We start from the raw sequence: 18589 nt of genomic DNA, 5'->3' as shown, positions 1-18589 counted from the left end.
CCTCCTCCTCCTCCTCCTCCTCCTCCTCCTCCTCCTCCTCCTCTTGTACTGGGGATTGAACCCAGGGGCACTTAATCACTGAGCCCCATCCCCAGCCCTTTTTATATTTTATTTAGAGACAGGGTCTCACTGAGTTGCTGAGGGCCTCCCTAAGTTGCTGAGGCTGGTTCTGAACTCGCGATCCTCCTGCCTCAGCCTCCCGAGGCGCTGGGATGACAGGTGTGCGGCAGCTCACCCAGCAGTGGGCTGGCTTCCAAGACACCAGAAATCCCACACTACTCTGACTGAGCCCCCAGCCTCAGCCCTGGCCCCTAGGAGGCCCCGGGTGAGGTCACACATGAGGGTCCTTACTTTCTTTCTTCCCAAATCCCCACCTGGGTCCTTTTCCATAAGTGGAGTCAGGACTTCCTGGAGACAGAGCGCACGGTGGACCGACCCTTGCATAGTATCTGTCCCGTTCTTCCTCGAGGAAGATCTGAGATGGGCGAAACCGAAAATTGTTTATTGTGATTATTAAATGTTTAAACTATTTCATTTAATTATCAAGTAGCTACAAAGACTTCCAGCTGGGCAGGTGGCACACACCTGTCATCCCAGCAGCTCAGGAGGCTGAGGCAGGAGGATCGTGAGTTCAAAGCCAGCCTCAGCAATTTAGCAAGGTGTTACACAACTCAGTGAGACCCTGTCTCTAAATAAAATACAAAAAAGGGCTGGGGATGGGGCTCAGTGGTTAAGTGCCCCTGGGTCCAATCCCCAGTATCTCCCACCCCCCCAAAAAAATCAGTTTCCAAGAGGGAGTGGCCTCTGGCTCTCCATCCCCTATAGTAACAATAATGACGTCATGGTCCTCCCAGCAGATGCTCTGTCCAGCTGCGTACTGTCTGCCGGGCACCCATTGGAAGCTCTTGACATTTGAGCCAGTCAGAAAATGGCCCTGGGAGAGGGCAGCTGTTTCCTGCCCTGACTCTCCAGGAAGAAGACTCAGGGGTCCACAAGGCTCCCCCAGGCCCACCCATGTGTATCAGGCCTGCTGGAAGGAAAGGTCCCAGATGGTCCCATAAGGAGACCAGCTCTGTCCCCCATAGACACGTCAGGGACCCACAGTGGCTTTCCCTCCTTCCCACTCCTCTAGGTGTCTCTGAGTGGGGGCTGGAAAAATGAGGAGGAGCAGGGGATGCTGGGGGAACCCGACTCCAGGTGGCCACAGGGCCTTAGGCTGTGCTCAGGACCTATTTATAGCTTGAGAAACGCTGGGTGTCTGTAAGTGGCATTCCACATTAGAGCATAGGCCAGCCCTTCACCCTCGCTCAGGAAGCAGACAGGAGGATGCACTCCAAGACTAATCCAGGTTATCTCACCTGAGGAAGGGGCCGAGGGCACAGGGAGACAGGATGCTCATTTTTGTATTTTTATTTTTTTAATTTTTCCACTTTCTACATTGTCTGCACTGAGCAGGTATCACCATTACAGTCGGGAGAAAATCAACTTTGGTGTGAGTTTAGGTCTCATCCCATTTTACCAAAGGAAAAAGGAATTCCCAGGCAGGCCGAGTCCTTTACCCCAGGCCATGTGGCTGGACAGGGATGGCTGGGATGGACTCCCATCTGGGGTTCTGTCCTCTGTGCCCCCTGGGAACCCATGTCCAGGTCCTACGAGATCCCCTCTGAGAGCCGTGGAGCCCTGCAGGCCTTGGGAAAGTGACCAGTGGAAAGAGATCTACCGTACCCCCCCCACACACACACACCCCAGCTCTCTGCTTGTTCATAAATAAAAGAATGCTGGGCTATTTTGGGCACCTGTAATTTTCTACTTGAATAACCAGGGGAGTGGCTGCTGCCCGGCCCTCTGCCCTGCTCATATGGCGCCAGAATGGGAGAAATGTGATCGTGCTGGCGTAACGGGATCTGGACCAGGTATCACTGCCAATTTCCTTGGCTTTGTCCCATTCCAGAAAACCCAGGTGTCCCCCCTGCCACCTGGGGATTTTGCAAAAAACCCAGGCCAGGTTTAGATGCCTCCAAGCAGAGGGTCCCCTCCAGGTGCAGGAGGCAAATCTAGCGCTACCATTTGTCAGCTGTGGGGCTGCGGACAAATGACTCAACCTCTCTGAGCCTCAGTCTCTTCCTCTGTAAAATGGGGATATTTATACTACTGGGAAGTTTGGTAGGGGGGCATGTCTGGTTCTGTGGACGATGGTTTGTGTTGCTTTTCCTGCTATAGCCTGTCAGAGGAAGGGGCTGTTCTAAAGAGTGCCCTGGCCCAAGAGGCTTGGGTTCCCATGACCGGTCGTCCCCTGAATTATTTTAAGCAAAATTATTTTTTCAGGTTGTCAGGGTCATCCATGATCATTGCTGAACGTTTAGAAAAAGCAAATGAAGAAAATTTTAAAATCACAAAGACTCGGAACGACCCCTCTGGGTTGAGCACATTCGAAATGTATGCAAAAAAATAAAATAAAATAAATGGGAAAATGTGATCCTCCATCAAGAAAAGAAAGAAAACAGCCAGTACAAACTCATCCCAAAACGATCCAGAGGTCAGTGTTAGCTGAAGAAGATCCTAAAGCTCCTACCCCAGTGTTTGGCACATAGTAGGTGCCCAATAAATGCCACTCGAGCAAAGTAATGATTTGCCCCCACCTCCGCCACCAAACACTAGGAACATGGGATTAACACAGGAAACTGTCCCTGGTCTTCACATTCTGAGTCCTGCTGATTGACATTGCAGGACCGAGGGGAAGCTGCTATGGGCATTGACGAGAGAGAAATCATAAAGCTGCCACGGTCAGGCAGGACTCCCTGGGCCTCATTTTCCCCATTTATAGACTGGGGAATGCAGGTGGATCGTCTTAAACGGCCCCTTCTAGGATTCTGAGTCTGTCTGGCACAGAGATTGTTTATAGCCCAAGATATGCTCTGAGCTGGCACCTAGAAGAACCAGTTAGAGAAGGAATTAGACCTACTCTCTCTCTCTCTCTCCTCTCTCTCTCTCTCTCTCTCTCTCTCTCTTTTTGTACCAGGGATTGAACCCAGGGGCGCTTAACCACTGAGCCACATCCCCAGCCCTTTTTTTATATTTTAATTTAGAGACAGGGTCTCACTGAATTGCTTAGAGTCTTGCTAAGTTGCTGAGGCTGGCTTTGAACTTGCGATCCTCCTGCCTCAGCCTCCGGAGCCACTGGGATTAAAGTGTGCACCACCGTGCCCAGCTGGACCCACTCTTAATACTTTGGGAGGTATGCTGGTTGGGATGTAATAGTCCATCAACTGGGGACAGAGCCTGAGCTCATTTTCCAAAGGAGTCTTTCTTGAGAAATATCTCCTAGCAACCAGCTCCACCCACCGACAGTGCAACCTTCAGGGTCCTCTGCAGAAATACAAAGGCTATTTGTAGTTCCCTCCTTCAAAAGGCCAAGTTGAAACTGCTGATCAGCTGAGATGCTAATGAGAAGCAGAGAACAGGTGTGGGGGGCGGACACCTGGTGGGGCAGAGGATGCAGGAGAGTCTCCACCCACAACTGCAATCCCTTTCCCTTCTGGGAATTTACAAGCCGCCTAGCTCAGGGCTGATGTTGTGGGCTTCAGACCCCATCTCGAAACCCAGTTCTCACTAGTTGGGTAGCCCTGGATCAGATTCTTAACCTCTCTGAGTCATAGTTTTATAAATGGGGATATCGCCAGGCACAGTGGTGCACACCTGTAACCCCAGCAGCTCCGGAGGCTGAGGCAGGAGGATCGAGAGTTCAAAACCAGCCTCAGAAAACTTAGTGAGGCCCTAAGCAACTCAGCAAGACACNAACCTTGCTTTCCACTTAATTTTTAAATATAGACAATCGACATCTCCCATGTTAGTAAACATAGGTCTGCCACATCCGCCACGGATTGTTAATGTTTTACAGAGATGGCACAGTGCTTTTAACTAATCCCCTACCTCTGGACACTCCCCTTATTGCTAGTTGTTTTATTATTATGAACAACACTGGGTAATACACATCCTTGACTATATATATCCTTGTGCATATGTTTAATTATTTCTTGAAGCAAATTCCTAGGATTGGAATAGCATGGATATTAGAGTACATAGTACATAGGGCTGTTTATTGTATTTACTTATTTATTTGTTTATTAATTAATTTATTTTTGGTACCAGGGATGGAACCAGGGGCACTTAACTACTGAGCCACATCCCAGCCTGTTTTTATATTTTATTTAGAGACAGGGTCTCGCTGAGTTACTTAGGGTCTCACTAAGTTGCTGAGGCTGGCTTTGAACTTGCCATCCTCCTTCCTCAGCCTCCAGAGCCTCTGGGATTACAGGCGTGGGCCACCGCACCTGGATTCACAGGGCTTTGGGGCACATTTCCCTGCAGGATGACCACACTGCTCCAGGGGAAGCCCAGAGCCTCGGTTTCTCCAAACCCTCTCCAACGCCAGCTATCATTATGTTTTTATTTTTGTAGATCTGATAGGCAGAAGATAATACTCTTTTGTTTCTAGAGTGTTTGGAGTTTTTTTGCGTATTTTTGATTTTGGGATTTGTTATTGGATTTTTGTTTCTGGTGGTGTTTTGGTTCGTTTGGGTCTGGTTGGGTTTGCTCTGCCTTGTTTTGGTTGGGTTGGGCTGGGTTGGATTCTGAGCAGGACAAGCTTCTTTTCTTGCATTCCTGGGCTGTTTTGGATTTCACCCGCTGAGCGCTGCCCTTGTCCTGAGATTGGCAAGGCCCTTCTGGATGTCTCCTCTCTCCTCTTCTCTCAGTCCTGAATCACAGGCTCCCTGGAATCTCTTCTTCCTGTGGGACAGGCACCCCCAGAGGGCACAGTCCCCACCATCTGCCCCCATGTCAGCCTGAGCTGTGGTTCAAGGGGATTCAGTCCCTGACCTCCAAGGGCCCTTCCACCAAGGCCCCTCTCCTGGCCCCATCCACAAGCCTCCCCACAGAGACTTAGAAACCAGATCTGCTTAAAGAGGGAAAAAAAAATCTGTTTTCTCCAAAATTCCAAAACCATTCAGCAAATACATTCCAGGAGTGATTATGAGCGTGACTTGAGGAATCTTTTCAGAACTTACCAGAACATTCCTTTAAAGTCCACTCCTAAGAGGTTTAAAGCGAGCTTGTACCTGTGCCAAGATCTACCACAGTTGAAAATACCCTCAACCACTGACCCAGGGATTCCATTGGTCAATGGTTGGGCGCAGTTGCCGGCCTAGAGAAAGACGTGGGCGTCAGGTAGTCACTGAACCATTGGTCACGCCCCACTGAGCAGCAAGAGCCACCCCGGGGTCAACTGTGGGCCCCAGGAGTCTGTTTCCAATGTCTGCAGAGGTGCAATGGCCCCTCAGTGCGGGTAGAACTCTGTCCTTCAGTGAAATGGAACAATGCAGGCCCAGGCACAGGGCCAGGGGTGACCAGGGGCTTCTCTGGCCTCGGTCTTGGTACCAAAGCCTACATGGGGCACTCCCTTAACAGAAAGGAATTTGATATTCCTAGGGTCACCCAGCAGAGGGGCTGCTTCTTGTGGGTTTTCAAACTTAATAAATGAACTGCCAAGATCCAGCAGGTATTGACCAGAGAGAAGTAGCAGGAAATAGTAGAGAACCTTGTTAAAAATAAATCCCAGTGGCCATGTCCTGTGTCCTTATTAGGTTGACCCTTGACCCAGCGCTTGAAGAGGCTGAAAGAGCCAGGCACCTTGGCGCACGCCTGTAATCCCAGCAGCTCGGGAGGCTGAGGCAGGAGGATTGTGAGTTCAAAGTCAGCCTCAGCAATGGCAAGGTGCTAAGCAACTCAGTGAGACCCTGTCTCTAAATAAAATACAAAAAAGGGCTGGGGATGTGGCTCAGTGGTAAAGCACCCCTGGGTTCAATCCCTGGTACCAAGAAAAGGAAAAAAAAAATATAGAGGCCAACACAGAAGGATAAAGTGAGTCTCTAGAAAAAAACACAGGGAAACATAAAACTCCTTTCTGGAGCCTGTCTGGAGTCATGGCTGAAACTGAACGAAGGAATGAATGACAGCAAACCATCAGGCCAGGCCCATACGTAGGTTATGAATGAACTTCCCACCAAACACTGCTCAGGACAATAAGTCAACACGGTGGGTCCGACCGTACAGGGAGCTGGCCCTGGCCGCGCGGTAAAGCCCGGAGGCTGCTATGGGACTACAGGGTTAGAGTGAGCCTGATGGCACTCTTTTAAAGGACAAATGTGCATGGAAGTGGAGACCATTCCTGGGTGTGGCTGCATCCGAAATGAATGGCACAGTCTTCACCTGGCAGGGGACATAGGCTGGAAGAGTGTGGGAGCTTTAGGCTGCACCCGACCTGCATCTGCACTGTTGAAACATGAATGTGCTTTGCCATTGTATCTCCTGTCCCAAAGCCACGTGGGCCTCTGATCAATATAAATAATAACTGAAGTCATAACAATATATCAAGTACCTTATTGAATGCCCATTCCCATTACAAACCAGGCGCTGTGTAGTTTCTCATTAAATCTTAAAGCCAGCTGTTTTTCTGGAGGGTTTTTTCATTTGTTTTTGTTTTGGTTTTTGGTTTTTTGTTTTTGTTTTTTTTGTTTGTTTTTTGGTACCAGGGATTGAACTCAGGGGTGCTTAACCACTGAGACACATCCCCAGCCCATTTCTTTTTTTTTTCTTTCTTTTTTTTTTTTTATGAGACAGGGTGTCTCACTAAGTTCCTTAGGGTCTTGCTAAGTTGCTGAGGCTGGCTTTGAACTCTGCCTCAGCTTCCCAAGCTGTTGGGATAACAGGTGAGCACCACCGCACCCAGCAAGCCAGCTCTGTTTTCATATCCATTTAAACATAAGACTAAGAAGCTTGTAAAGGCAGCAACTGATTACAAAGCCCTGAGACCTTCTGCAGGGCATGGTTTCTGGTGCCGGCAAGAACTGCGATGGTCCATGTTGAGTTCCTCGTGGTGGCCTGCATGGTGTCCCACCCAGTGGCTACTCTCCTATCTGTGCCTGAAGCGCTTCTTCTCTGTCCTGACTCCTTAGATTTGCACTGTCCAATGTATCCCACTTTAATCAATTAAAATTAAGTAAAACTAAATGTCAGACCCTCAGGAGCGACTCGCCACATTCCAAGTGCTAAATGGCCCCACTGTGGCCAGCAGCTACCATCTTGCCAACCTAGAGAGCATCTCGATCATGGCAGAACCTTCCACCGCAGGCCCTGCCTTGATGGAGACCTGCCTCAGACCTGCCCCACCATTTACTAACCAGGGGATCCGAGCAAGTCATCTAAACTTTTTGAGACTCTGTTCCCACCTGCAAAATGGGAAGACAGTGAGCCACCTCACTGGACTCCAGCCCAAAACCTGTCACATGAACAGCTATGGCTTAAAGGACGGAGAGGAAGTAGGACTCTGCAGTTGGACACTTGGGGACCTTGGGCAGGTCCCCACTGCTCCAAGCCCCCGGCCTCTGTGTCTGTAAAACAGGGTGAGTGATAACTACTGTTGTAAGTGTTGGAAAGCAGAGCTGACACCCAGTAACTGGAAAGTCCCCTTTCTGGAAGGACCTTCCTCTCTCAGGCAAAGGACTCCCACGAGACCTACAAGGAAGACATCCCAGAAGGATTCCAGAAGGCCAGTGTACTGACACAAGAAGGCTCAGCCTCCAAAATAAAACGCTCCTGGGTGCTGTTTTGTCACCTGTTGGATTCTGCGGGAGGGGAGAACTTGGAACTTTTTATCGAAGACTAACATTTGAATATAAAAGGGCACCTCTCATGAGCATACCACTTAATTTATTTTGAGAAACTGAAAATACCTGTGTAACCACCACTTAGATCAAGAAAAAGAACATCAACAGGCTCCAATTGAAGCCTCCCCCAAGGCCCCTTCCCATCCACTATCACCCCCAACAAGGGGAACCACTACCCCGACTTTTAGACTTTTAATACCACCAATTAGTTGTCAGTACACAAACTTAGATTCATAGTACCCAATGTTAGTGGTGTAAAAAAAAAAATCCAGTAATGTCAGACACTCCCGGGAGCATAAAGGGCAATAAACCATTCTGGAAGGTACTTTGGCAATATCTGCTATAACTTAAAACAGACTTCTTGGTCTGCCACTTGCTCTTCAGCATCTACTCCAGAGAAAAGCTTGCACATGTGGGCAGAGAGGATGTTTGGAGAGAAATCATTTGTAGTTGTGAAAAATTGAATAGCCTAAGTGTCCAACTAAAGGGGATTTTTAAAATTTAAACGGTCGGGTACATACTGCAGCAGATCAAGAGAGTGAGGTGTATTTACATGAACTGGCATAGAAATTCCATCAGGATGTATTGTAACATTTAAAAGCAAGCTGCTGGCAAGTGGCAGCTCTGTGGGTGAACTCAAGGGGACTACATGGGTGTGTGTGTGTGTGTGTGTGTGTGTGTGTGTTAGCCAGCCTCTCCAATTTGCAAAATACAAGTGCAGGCTCAAAACCAGTGATGACCCTGGGAACAGGGTGAGATTTGGGCTCAGCTGGGACAGTAAGGAGGAATGTTACTTTTAAAATGTCCTATGCAACTGGATTGTTGCAATTGTTTAAACCAGCAATGGATTTATAGGTTACCTGTGTGAAATATTTTGCTAGATTTTCAGGGGAATGAAACAGGCCGCCCACCAAGTCCAGGTGTGGAGAGGAAGACTGGCCCTCAGCCTCCTGGCTGGGCAGGGGCTCCTCATCCAGCACCTTGGCTCAAGTTCCAGGAGAGCAGTTTTCTGGGCCTCTGAGACCTGGAGGTTGAATGAATGGAGCAGTGAGAAGGCCCTGGAGACCAGAATCGTGAAGGCTTCCTTTGATGGAAGACAGTGTCCTCCTTCCCTTCCCAGCGGAGAACTCAACACCAGTGTGATGTCAGCAGACCCCTGAAAAGGAATACCTCCCAGAGCTTGGCGCCTGCTCCAACAGGGCCCAGCATGCTGGGGAAGGACTGCTGGGTCTGGCGCCCTCCATCCCTGGGGACAGCACAGAGAGAGGTGGCAGGTGACATCTCACACAATAGGGTGGCTTTGTGAAAGTGAGGTGCTAAGGCAGAGGCTGGGGTTGGACCTGGTGATGCCCAGTTACTGTGGGCGCAGGAGAGTGGGAGGTTTGGGGTGGGGAGCAGCCAGGGATCTGCATTAAAAATATTGGAACTTTAAGAAATAACTTGGGCTGGGAGCAGTGGCACACGCCTGTCGTCCCAGCAGCTCGGGAGGCTGAGGGAGGAGGATCATGAGTTCAAAACCAGCCTCTGCAACTCAGCAAGGCCCTAAGCAACTCATTGAGACCCTGTCTCTAAATAAAAATTTTTTAAAAAGGTCTGGGGATGTGGCTCAGGGGTAGAGCACCCCTGGGTTCAATCCCCAGTTCCCCCCAAAGAGAAATAGCTTGGTAGGAAGGCTGGCTCAGCTGATCCCAAAAAGAAGCATTCCTTAACCTCTCTTAACCTTGGTTTCTTCCTCTGTAAATGGAAGAGCCACCAACCCTCTATAAAATGGGTTGGTGGCTCTTCCTATTATACACACACACACACACACACACACAGTCCCCTTGAGTTCACAGACTGCCACTTGCCAGCATGTACCCCAACCTGTCCAGTACCTCAGCTTCCTTATTAGTAAAACAGGAACCTCACTTTTCCAGAATCTCAAAGGACCATTATGAGTCTTAAATGAGACCATAGCAGTAGAGTCTTACCGCAGAGCCTGGCATGAGTATGTGCTACATTTTTTAAGTTAATCTTTATTCACTGTGCACTTAGCTACCAAGAACTAGGCAAGCCACTGAAGACACGTCCCTGGAGAGGCACAGTCCCTGTCCCCGTGATATTTCCATTCTCAGGAGGCAGGGGGTGGTAAACAAATAGACCAGGAGAAACAGCTCCCTCTGATTTGTTCCAGGTTTCAATGGCAAATACCCCAACCTTTGACCCTCATTTCTTCCAAGTTCAAAATGTAGGCCCATCTGTTTATCTAAGATGCAAACTCACTAATATCTCCTTCTCTGCCTTCCACAATCTAAAGCCTTGTGCATGCGAGTGACCTCAATGTGTCAAAAGAAATAAAAACCTATGTAGTGAAGATGTCAAAAGTGCAACCTACAAATTGATACAATCACTGTTGGCCAATCTTCTGTAGCTGAACATTCACCTCCCTTACAGACCAGCAAACGCCACTGCCAAGTGTCTGCCCAACAGAAATGAGCTGCCACGCTTACCCAAACACTCGTAGGATTTCTTTCTCTTTCTCTTTTTCTTTTTAATCAGGGATTGAACCCAGGGGCACTTAACCACTGAGCCACATCCTCAGCCCTTTTATATTTTATTTAGAGACAGGGTCTCACTGAGTTGCTGAGGCTGGCTTTGAACTCTTGATCATCCTGCCTCAGCCTCCCCAGCCCACTGGGATTACAGGTGTGCACCACCGTGCCTAACCACAGAAGGATGTTTATAGCAACTTTATTAGCAATAGCCCAAAACTGCAAAGCCCGGAGATCTCCATTCGTACAAGGTATCACCAAACTGTAACAGAGCCACAAACCAGGAAATTATTCAGTGTTAAAAGGAATGAATTACTGAGACAGACAACCACACTGAGGAATCTCAAACACACTGCTGACTGAGAAAAACTATACCCAAAAGAGTACGAACAACTTATATGAAGTTCTAGAACAAGAGAAATGATTGTCTGGTGCCACAGGCCAGAATAGTTACCCTGGGAGGATGCGCGTATTGACTGGGGAAGGGGCACAGGGAGCAGGGACTGTTTCAAATCTAGATCTTGGAAGAAGTTACGTGGGTGGAATGCATGCAGAAAAGTTCATTGAGCCGTGTATTTAAGATCAGTGTGCTTGTCTGGGTGCAGTGGCACATACCTGTAATCCCAGCAACTCCCAAGGCTGATCGAAAGTTTGAGGCCAACCTCAGCAATTTTGCAAGATCTTATGAATTCAATCCCAAGTGCCAAAGAAAAAGATTTATGAGTTTTATGGATGCATGCTATACCTCAAATGTTAAAATGTTTAAAAACAAACACAGGCTGGGAGCAGTCGTGCATGCCTGTAACCCCAGCAGCTTGGAGGCTGGGGCAGGAGGATCACAAGTTCAAAGCCAGCCTCAGCAACTAAGCGAGGCCCTAAGCGACTTAGGGAGACCCTGTCTCAAAACAAAAAAATTAAAAGGGCTGGGGATGTGGCTTAGTGGTTAAGCACCCCCTCCCCCTTTCAATCCCCAGTAACACACACACACACACACACACACACACACACAGAGCAAGATTCAGCCTCTAGGGGAAGCCATGGGGCCAGGTGAAAAAGGAGAGGCTTTGGGGACGGGATCATTGAAGTCACCCAGTGACCAACCCCAAGAGATTTTTCTCAACAATCAAGACATGAAAACAAGGCAGGTGGTGTCCTCAGGAACAACAGAAGAAATACAAATACCTTTGGCTTCCGTCAGCCATATTTGGATATTCCACATTATATACAATAGTTTTTCCTCTGAAAATTATGTACGGGAACTTTCATTAAGCAAATAATAACTCGGCTCCAATCTGCCTGTCCTAAATGGTGTGCACAAATGAGAATTAGCTGTGTTTATCAGCGTGGTCCTTGGAAAAGACTATCGGATAACCAGTAATATGTCAGGCAAGATCCAGATGGCTTTCAAACCAGCCTGCCGTCCACAAGTGGTTGTGTGTGAATAGAGAATTTTCTCGATCACTAAACCCCAGTCATTGAAGGGGCAGAGGCTTCTGCCGTAGTCACGGACATTTCACTGGACACAGGTTGGTCTCTAAGCCACATCCCCAGCCCGTTTTTAACTTTTTAATTTAAAGTCAGGGTCTCACTGAGTTGTTTAGGGCCTCACTAAGTTGCTGAGGCTAGCCTCGAACTTGTGATCCTCCTGCCTCAGCCTCCTGTGTTGCTGGGATCATAGGCAGGTGCCACCATGCCCAGCTTAGTCTTGTTTTCAACAAGTCTTTCATGCTAAGGAGGGTGGCAGGCATGCAAGGGACATTTGTTTGAACTCCAAGTCTGAGAGCTGCTCCTTATGAAATTCTGGCCTTGTGATGTAATGTTGTCCTCTGGTCCAGCCCTACTTCCCGGCTCTGTGTAGGGAGATGTGAGAAGGCGCTTGGACTCCTCCAAACCCTCCCAAGTAGGTCCTGTATCTATGTTCTGAATTTTCTTCCACAGATAAGGTTACCTGTCCCCTTAAAGCTTTTCTTAAAAAAGACAAAAGAGGCTTGGCCAGTCCCCATACACTGTCTTCTTCTATTCCTCCTCAGTGGCAGAACTCCAAATGGAAGTCCCCCAGGGAAAAGTCGGGACCACAGGCCCTTCCGTCCTCTGGGATAATGCCAGGGCGGTCACTGGGCAGGAGCCTCCCTTGGTTCCGACCCTGGCTTACTCCAGAACTGCCCACTTACCCCAGGGCATGAGCTCACCATAAAAGGGCACGGGTCTTCATGGCCTTCAAAACTGTAAAAGTCATGAAAAACAGAAATCTGAGAAATTGTCACAGCCACGGTCAGCCTCGAGGGACATGACAACTCAGTGTGATGCTGTAGCCTGGATGAGATTCTGGAAAGAAACAAGACATTGGTTAAAAAAACTAAGGAAATCTTGCCAGGCACGGAGGCGCGCCCACCTGCAATCCCAAAGACTTGGGAAGCTGAGGCAGGAGGACTGCAAGTTTGAAGCCAGACTCAGCAAGTTAAACTTTGTGTCAAAATTTAAAAATAAAAAGGGTTGGGGATGTAGCTCAGTGGTAATGTACCCCTGGGTTCAATCCCCAGGACTTAAATAAATAAATAAAAATTTTAGAAAATAGAAACTAAGGAAATCTGAATAAAGTATGAACTAACTTTATTTAGTGAAAATGTATTAATATTGGTTCATTAATTGAATGTTGGTTTATTGATATGTACATCTCCATATATCTAAGATGTTAATAAGGGGCTGGGGTTGTGGCTCAGTAGCAGAGTGCTTGCCTGACATATGTGAGGCACTGGGTTCAATCCTCAGCACCACATAATAAATAAATAAATAAATGTATTAATTGTTTTTAAAAAATGTTCATAATAAGGGAATTGAGTGTGGATTATCAGGAACCTTAAAAAGTTTTTTTAAAAAAATACTTTTTTAAAAATATTTTTTAGTTATTGTTGGACCTTTATTTTATTTATTTGTATGTGGTGCTGAGACTCGAACCCAGTGCCTCACACATGCTAGTCCAGTGCTCTACCACTGAGCTATATCCCCAGCCCTTAATTTTTTTTTAATGTAAAACAGTTCTAAAAACTGAAGTATTTAAAAAAAAAAAACATGAGTCTTATAAACGCAGGCATACATTCCAAAGACTATCATGATTTGCTTCTCTGGAGAGGACTTTTGACTCTGGCCAGTCCTTTCTGTGACCAAAAGCTTCAGGGACTTTCTGAATACCCCATTGCCCCTCTCCTGCCTGGCAACAGAAGGTCCTCACCCAACCTACTTTCTTTCCATTCACAGAAGGGATACTCTCCGCAAGCCAGATTTCATAGAGAAAATGAGAAGCAGAGACGAAATGGCTCAGGTAAGTCAGACCTGCCTAGATCTCCCCTGGGAGGACCCGGCCCCGCCCTCTCTTCCTGTTCCACATCCCTCAGCCTCAGCTGTGTTCAATCTATCTGGATTCAAATCCACTACAAACGAGTTCTGTGGTCTCGGTGCTCCCCATCTCTGTAAGGGCCATAACCGTAGTGTGATCAAAGAGCCATTGAAGAGATTACATGAGACGGACTGTAAAATGGATATCATTTCATCTCTGAAGACAGGCGATGGGACAGTGAGTGTCCAAGGTCTGTCATGGTGACTGGCATCCCTGATGGCCAGTCATTGACCAGCCTAGACAATCATAAGAACTTCAAAGATCAGTGTCACCTTGGGATCCTGGATGGTGTCTGAGGAGCAGAGAAATACATGGACCTTTGAATTAGAGCAGCAGGTGGGTCTGAACAGTGGCCAAGGACCAGTCAAAGGGGACTTGGCCATCAAGTGATCAGCTGACAGGTACCAAGGCTAGAAAGGGCACAGAAGCAGAGGGAGGTGGAACTGAACTGTGTGCCTGAGATGCCAAAGCCAGCTCACAATCCGCCCCCACCCACCCCCCTACACACACAGCTTTGAACTGAGGCCATTCAGCACCCTGGACAGCTCTGTGGGGGTCTATAGCTTTCAGGGGCACAAGTTTCAGGTTCCCACAATTGGGTGGGTTCTTGGAAGGGCAAGAATGGTTAAGGCACCTCAGCTCTCTGAATCTCAATTTCCTCATCTCTAAGCTGCAAGTAATACCTACCCTTCAGGACAGTCCTGAAGAGTAAATGAGATTAACAGCAGAGCAGATGCCTGGGGTCAGACCATCAGAATTCGAATCTCAGCTCCAGCTATGTGACTTCAGAGAAGTGGCTTAACCTCTCTGGGCCTCACTTTCTTCTCATCGGTGTAATTAGAATGCTACTAGACCCTATTTCATGGTGTTATGGAGAGTAAATGAAACCAGACAGGCGCACACAATTGACATTCATTTTTGTTTTAGAAGAAACAGCACAGCACCTGACACAAAGTAAATAATCAAAATTGTCAGCTTCTTACATGTTCTGAAACCACCTGGTTGACTTTGCCTACCCACTTCAGACTTGGGACTTTTTTGTGGGGGTGAGGCAAGTACCAGGGATTGAATTCAGGGGCACTGGACCACTGAGCCATATCCCCAGCCCTATTTTGTATTTTACTTAGAGATAGGGTCTCACCGAGTTGCTTAGCGCCTCACCATTGCTGAGAATTGGCTTTGAACTAGGGATCCTCCTGCCTCAGCCTCCCGAGCTGCTGGGATTACAAGCTTGCACCACCGCGCTCGGCTTGGGGCATTTTTTTTAACAAACGCCGTTGGTTATGTGCTAGCCACTCTTCTAAGTCCTTTCTAGGTACCCAAACTGCACCAGTTAACCTTACAACCCTGTGACAGAAGTACTATGTGGTCGACCCCATTTTCCAGATGAAGAAATTGAGGCTCTTGTGCGGAGAGGTTGCTAAATGGGGAGGCCACACAGGTATTAACTAGTGGGACCTGAGCCCAGGTGTGGCGTTTCGGGATCCCACACCTGCGCGTAGCTTTCCATGAGGCTGGTGGCCATCCAGAGTGGAAGAGTAGGCGGCGGGCCGGGACTCGGTGTTCTTCCGGGGATGCTGGAACCGAGCCTGGGAGTCCTCCCTCCAGACGCTCACGCGCGCCGCCTCATACCTGGGCAAGGATACCTGTTTGTGTCCCTGTCGCCTCCCTCCCTGTTGGCGTCTCCACGCCTGCCCCTCCGGCCGCCGCCGTAACCAGATCCCCGGCGGGGTTTGGGCTGCTGGCTCGCGTCACGGCGGCGGAGTCGCTCGCGCTCCAGGCTGCGCAGCGGCGGTGCGGGATCTGCAGCGGGGCGCGCGGGGCATGGCGCAGAGGCTGGGCGAATGGGCACCGGGGCCCGCCGAGGCCACCGGGCTGTACCGGGCGGTGCTGCTCAGGTCGGGTAAGTGGGGACCACGCCTCGCCGCCCCTGATCTCCAAAGCTGGAGGAGCGAGCGACAGGCGTGAGGCGCGCAGCCCCCCGGGCAACCCTTGGCCGAGCGCGTCTGTCCTCGATCAATGCCCTGCGCCCTCCCTCCCTTCCCTTGCGTCATTCCTGTCAATTACTTTTTTATCCTTACCCCCCTTTTCCTCTTTTCTTCCTACATTCAGATCCTTTTGGGGGATCTGTCCTTAGATAGATTGCCTTTTTTTTTCACAATATCTGAGAACACACGCGCGCGCACACTCACGCACACACGCACGCACATACCCACTCTCCGTTTCTCGACTGCAAAAGTCCTGCGAGGCTCTGCTCCTGGCTGATCTAGGCGACAGACTCCGCCCGCGCACCGAGGCGTCGGACCGCGTGGGAGATGTGGGGCAGGGATGCGGGAAACCGGCCCCGCGAGAGCCGCCCGCAGCGGAGCGCCGAGCGCTTGGGCGAGGGACGGTCACTGTGCCATGGGCCATTGCACGAGGGGGAGGAGGAGAGCAAGTTACAGGCAGGTGAGGAACCGTTTCTTCTATTCGTGTGCGTGCAGCGATTCGGAAGGAAACTCGGTGGTTTTATTTTTCCCAGGATGGGGATTGGGTAACAGGTGGTTTGTCTTTGCAGTAAGCATGTATTAATTTTCTACTCGGGACAGTAAGAGTTTTGGGTTTTGTTTTGTTTTTTTAATTCGGTAAATGAAGTAAGCGAATGTATACTCAGTGTCAAAATAATTTAGAAAAACATGGGGATGTAGGAAAGTGGGGCGCAGTAAACGTTTGTGGGGTTTTCTTCCAAATACGGGCTTGGAGAAACGTTTGGGGAAAATGGAGATCGGCCTCGGACTGGAGTCCCTGCCACTGGGGATAAGTGATTGCAAAGTGTCAGGGAACCTGGGCTCACGGGCCAGCTGCACTCTGCGTTGGGCAAAGAGTCCTGCCCGCCCGCAGAGCCAGGAGGCAAAGGCGCGAGGAGGCGCGTCCGCTGCTGGGCCAGCAGGGTCCCCTGCGCTGAGTGCCCTGGGACTCCCTGCTTTTCTTCCCAAGACCCACCTTGCCCCGGGGGCGGGGGAGCCCGCCGCCCAGTAGTGATTGGAAACCTTGGAACAAGGCTTCTCTTAAGTCCGAAAACAAGAAGTGGCCAAGACTCAAGGCCCGGCGGCGCCTTCCTGGGGGAGGGTCTCAGCTGAGCCAGGCGGGCAGAAAGGGAGGAGCCCTGAGATCAGACGAATCTGATTTCAAATCCCGGCTCGGCTGATGGCTGCGCAATGCCCGCTGCCTAAGTGTCCCCACCCAGTTCTTGTCTTCTCACCAAGTTGGCAGAGGTGGCAGGTCCCAATCCGAAGACCCTGGGCTTCCTCTGGGGCTTCCCCTGGACCTGGAGCACCAGGGGCGAGCCTCTTTTGAGCTTTCAAACCATCCGGAAGAATAGACAAGTCAGAGTCGGTCCGGGGAGCGGGAGGGGGGGGGGGCGACCTGCTGGTCCCCTAGCTATACCACACAGGGTTACAAGCCAGGACGCGGGTCAGAGGCTTCCCTGAAGGAGTGAGCGCCCCGTGATTGGAGCACTTACTATAAGAAGTTCATTGTGGCATTTAATCTTCACGACTCTGTTAGGACACAGGTTGTCATTTCCATTTAGTAGATGAGTGGACTGAGGCCAGAGCTTGAACAGCTTTTGGGGAAGAGACCTTCCACACCTTCTATGGGCTACAAAGCACTTTTTTTTTTTTTCTTATACCGAGGATTGAACCCAGGGACGTCTAACCACTGAGCCACATCCCCAGCCCTGTTTTATATTGTATTCAGAGACAGGGCCTTGCTGAGTTGCTTAGGGCCTCTCTAAGTTGCTGAGGCTGGCTTTGAACTCGGGATCCTTCTGCCTCAGCCTCCCAAGCCACTGGGATGACAGGCCTGTGCAACACTTTCAAACTTAAATTCATCTATGCCAAAGCCCACACATCCTCAGAGAACAGTAACAATGATGGTCACTTGTTATTGCCACAGAATCTCTACCCAGTGCCATACACTGGTTATCTCACCAACTGTTTATTCATTTATTCATTCCACTAAGGGTTAGCAGCCTCTGCTCTGCACTAGGTTTTATGCAAGGCACGGGGATATCAGTATCAATACGATGGGCATGTCTGTCAGTTCAGGGAGGTGAGTCATGTTATGCTCTATTGGACACACAAGGAAATGGAAGCTGGGATGGCAACATGACTTATCTAAGGTCACATAGCTAATTGGGGTAAAGCTGAGATTCAAAGCTAGGGCTGAGGTGCATGTCTGTAATCCTAGGGGCTGGGGAGGCTGAGGCAGGAGGATTGAGGGTTCAAAGCCAGCCTAAGCAAATTATTGAGGCCCTAAGCAACTTAGAAAGACCCAGTCTCTAAATAAAAAATAAAAAGGGCTGGGGATGCGGCTCTGTGGTTAAGTGCCCCCTGGGCTCAATTCCCAGCATCAAAAATTAAAAAATAAAAAAAAAAATTCCAAAGCTAAGGCTAGGCACCTCTAGAACCATTTCCCTGGGTCTCTCACATGGAAGTATGGGACCAACTTGGCCATTTAATGGAGGGGGGAGCAGCTCTCTTTCCTTTCTGAAGTCCCCAAAGAGGAAAGAACAGAATTAAACCCAAGAGGGTGGCTGTTTTCAAGTACAGTGGCCTCAATTCGTGCATCAAATGATGTTGCACTTTGGGGAAAACGTTCATCCCAAATTATTTCAAAATAGCTTCTTATTATGAAATGAAAACATGATTCCATAACTGTCTGGGGAAATTGAGAATAAAACAGGGGGAAACGTAACCCATGATCCCACTAACCCCAAGCAGTCACGGGTAACTTTTGGGGATATCTCCTTCCATTCTTTGCTAATCATCTTTTGTGTGTTTGGTTTACACTGTTCAGATTGTTGTGACTCTAGTCTTTAATCCTATTTTTTTTTTCACTTGAACAAAAATCTTTAATGCTCTTATATGGGTTATCAAAAAAAAAAAAAAAAAAAAAAC

At 48.9% G+C, this 18589-nt stretch overlaps 1 protein-coding gene and 1 long non-coding RNA gene across 3 annotated transcripts in view; one reads left to right on the top strand and one right to left on the bottom strand.

The window, feature by feature from the left end:
- The window catches only part of LOC125616261, a 22216-nt gene extending 6939 nt beyond the window's left edge, over positions 1-15277 (bottom strand). Inside the window, exons 1-2 of the long non-coding RNA XR_007346883.1 lie at positions 15142-15277; positions 12445-12580 (exon numbers count right to left, since the gene is read on the bottom strand). This is a non-coding gene — a long non-coding RNA (uncharacterized LOC125616261). The remainder of the gene's footprint in view (positions 1-12444; positions 12581-15141) is intronic.
- A 124-nt stretch (positions 15278-15401) lies between these two features.
- The window catches only part of Fam107a (family with sequence similarity 107 member A), a 22377-nt gene continuing 19189 nt past the window's right edge, over positions 15402-18589 (top strand). The window contains exon 1 of one of the 2 annotated variants that reach the window (XM_048801193.1): positions 15402-15552. In XM_048801193.1, the coding sequence (XP_048657150.1) occupies positions 15474-15552 (79 nt within the window). In that variant the 5' untranslated portion in view covers positions 15402-15473. Of the gene's footprint in view, positions 15553-15841; positions 16098-18589 lie in introns of those variants that run through there. The other variant, XM_015494491.2, reaches the window with a different exon arrangement.

This window comes from Marmota marmota, unplaced genomic scaffold, assembly GCF_001458135.2.
Source record: "Marmota marmota marmota unplaced genomic scaffold, marMar, whole genome shotgun sequence".
In the NCBI taxonomy this organism is placed as follows: domain Eukaryota; kingdom Metazoa; phylum Chordata; class Mammalia; order Rodentia; family Sciuridae; genus Marmota; species Marmota marmota.
This window is presented reverse-complemented; position numbering and strand designations above follow the sequence as displayed.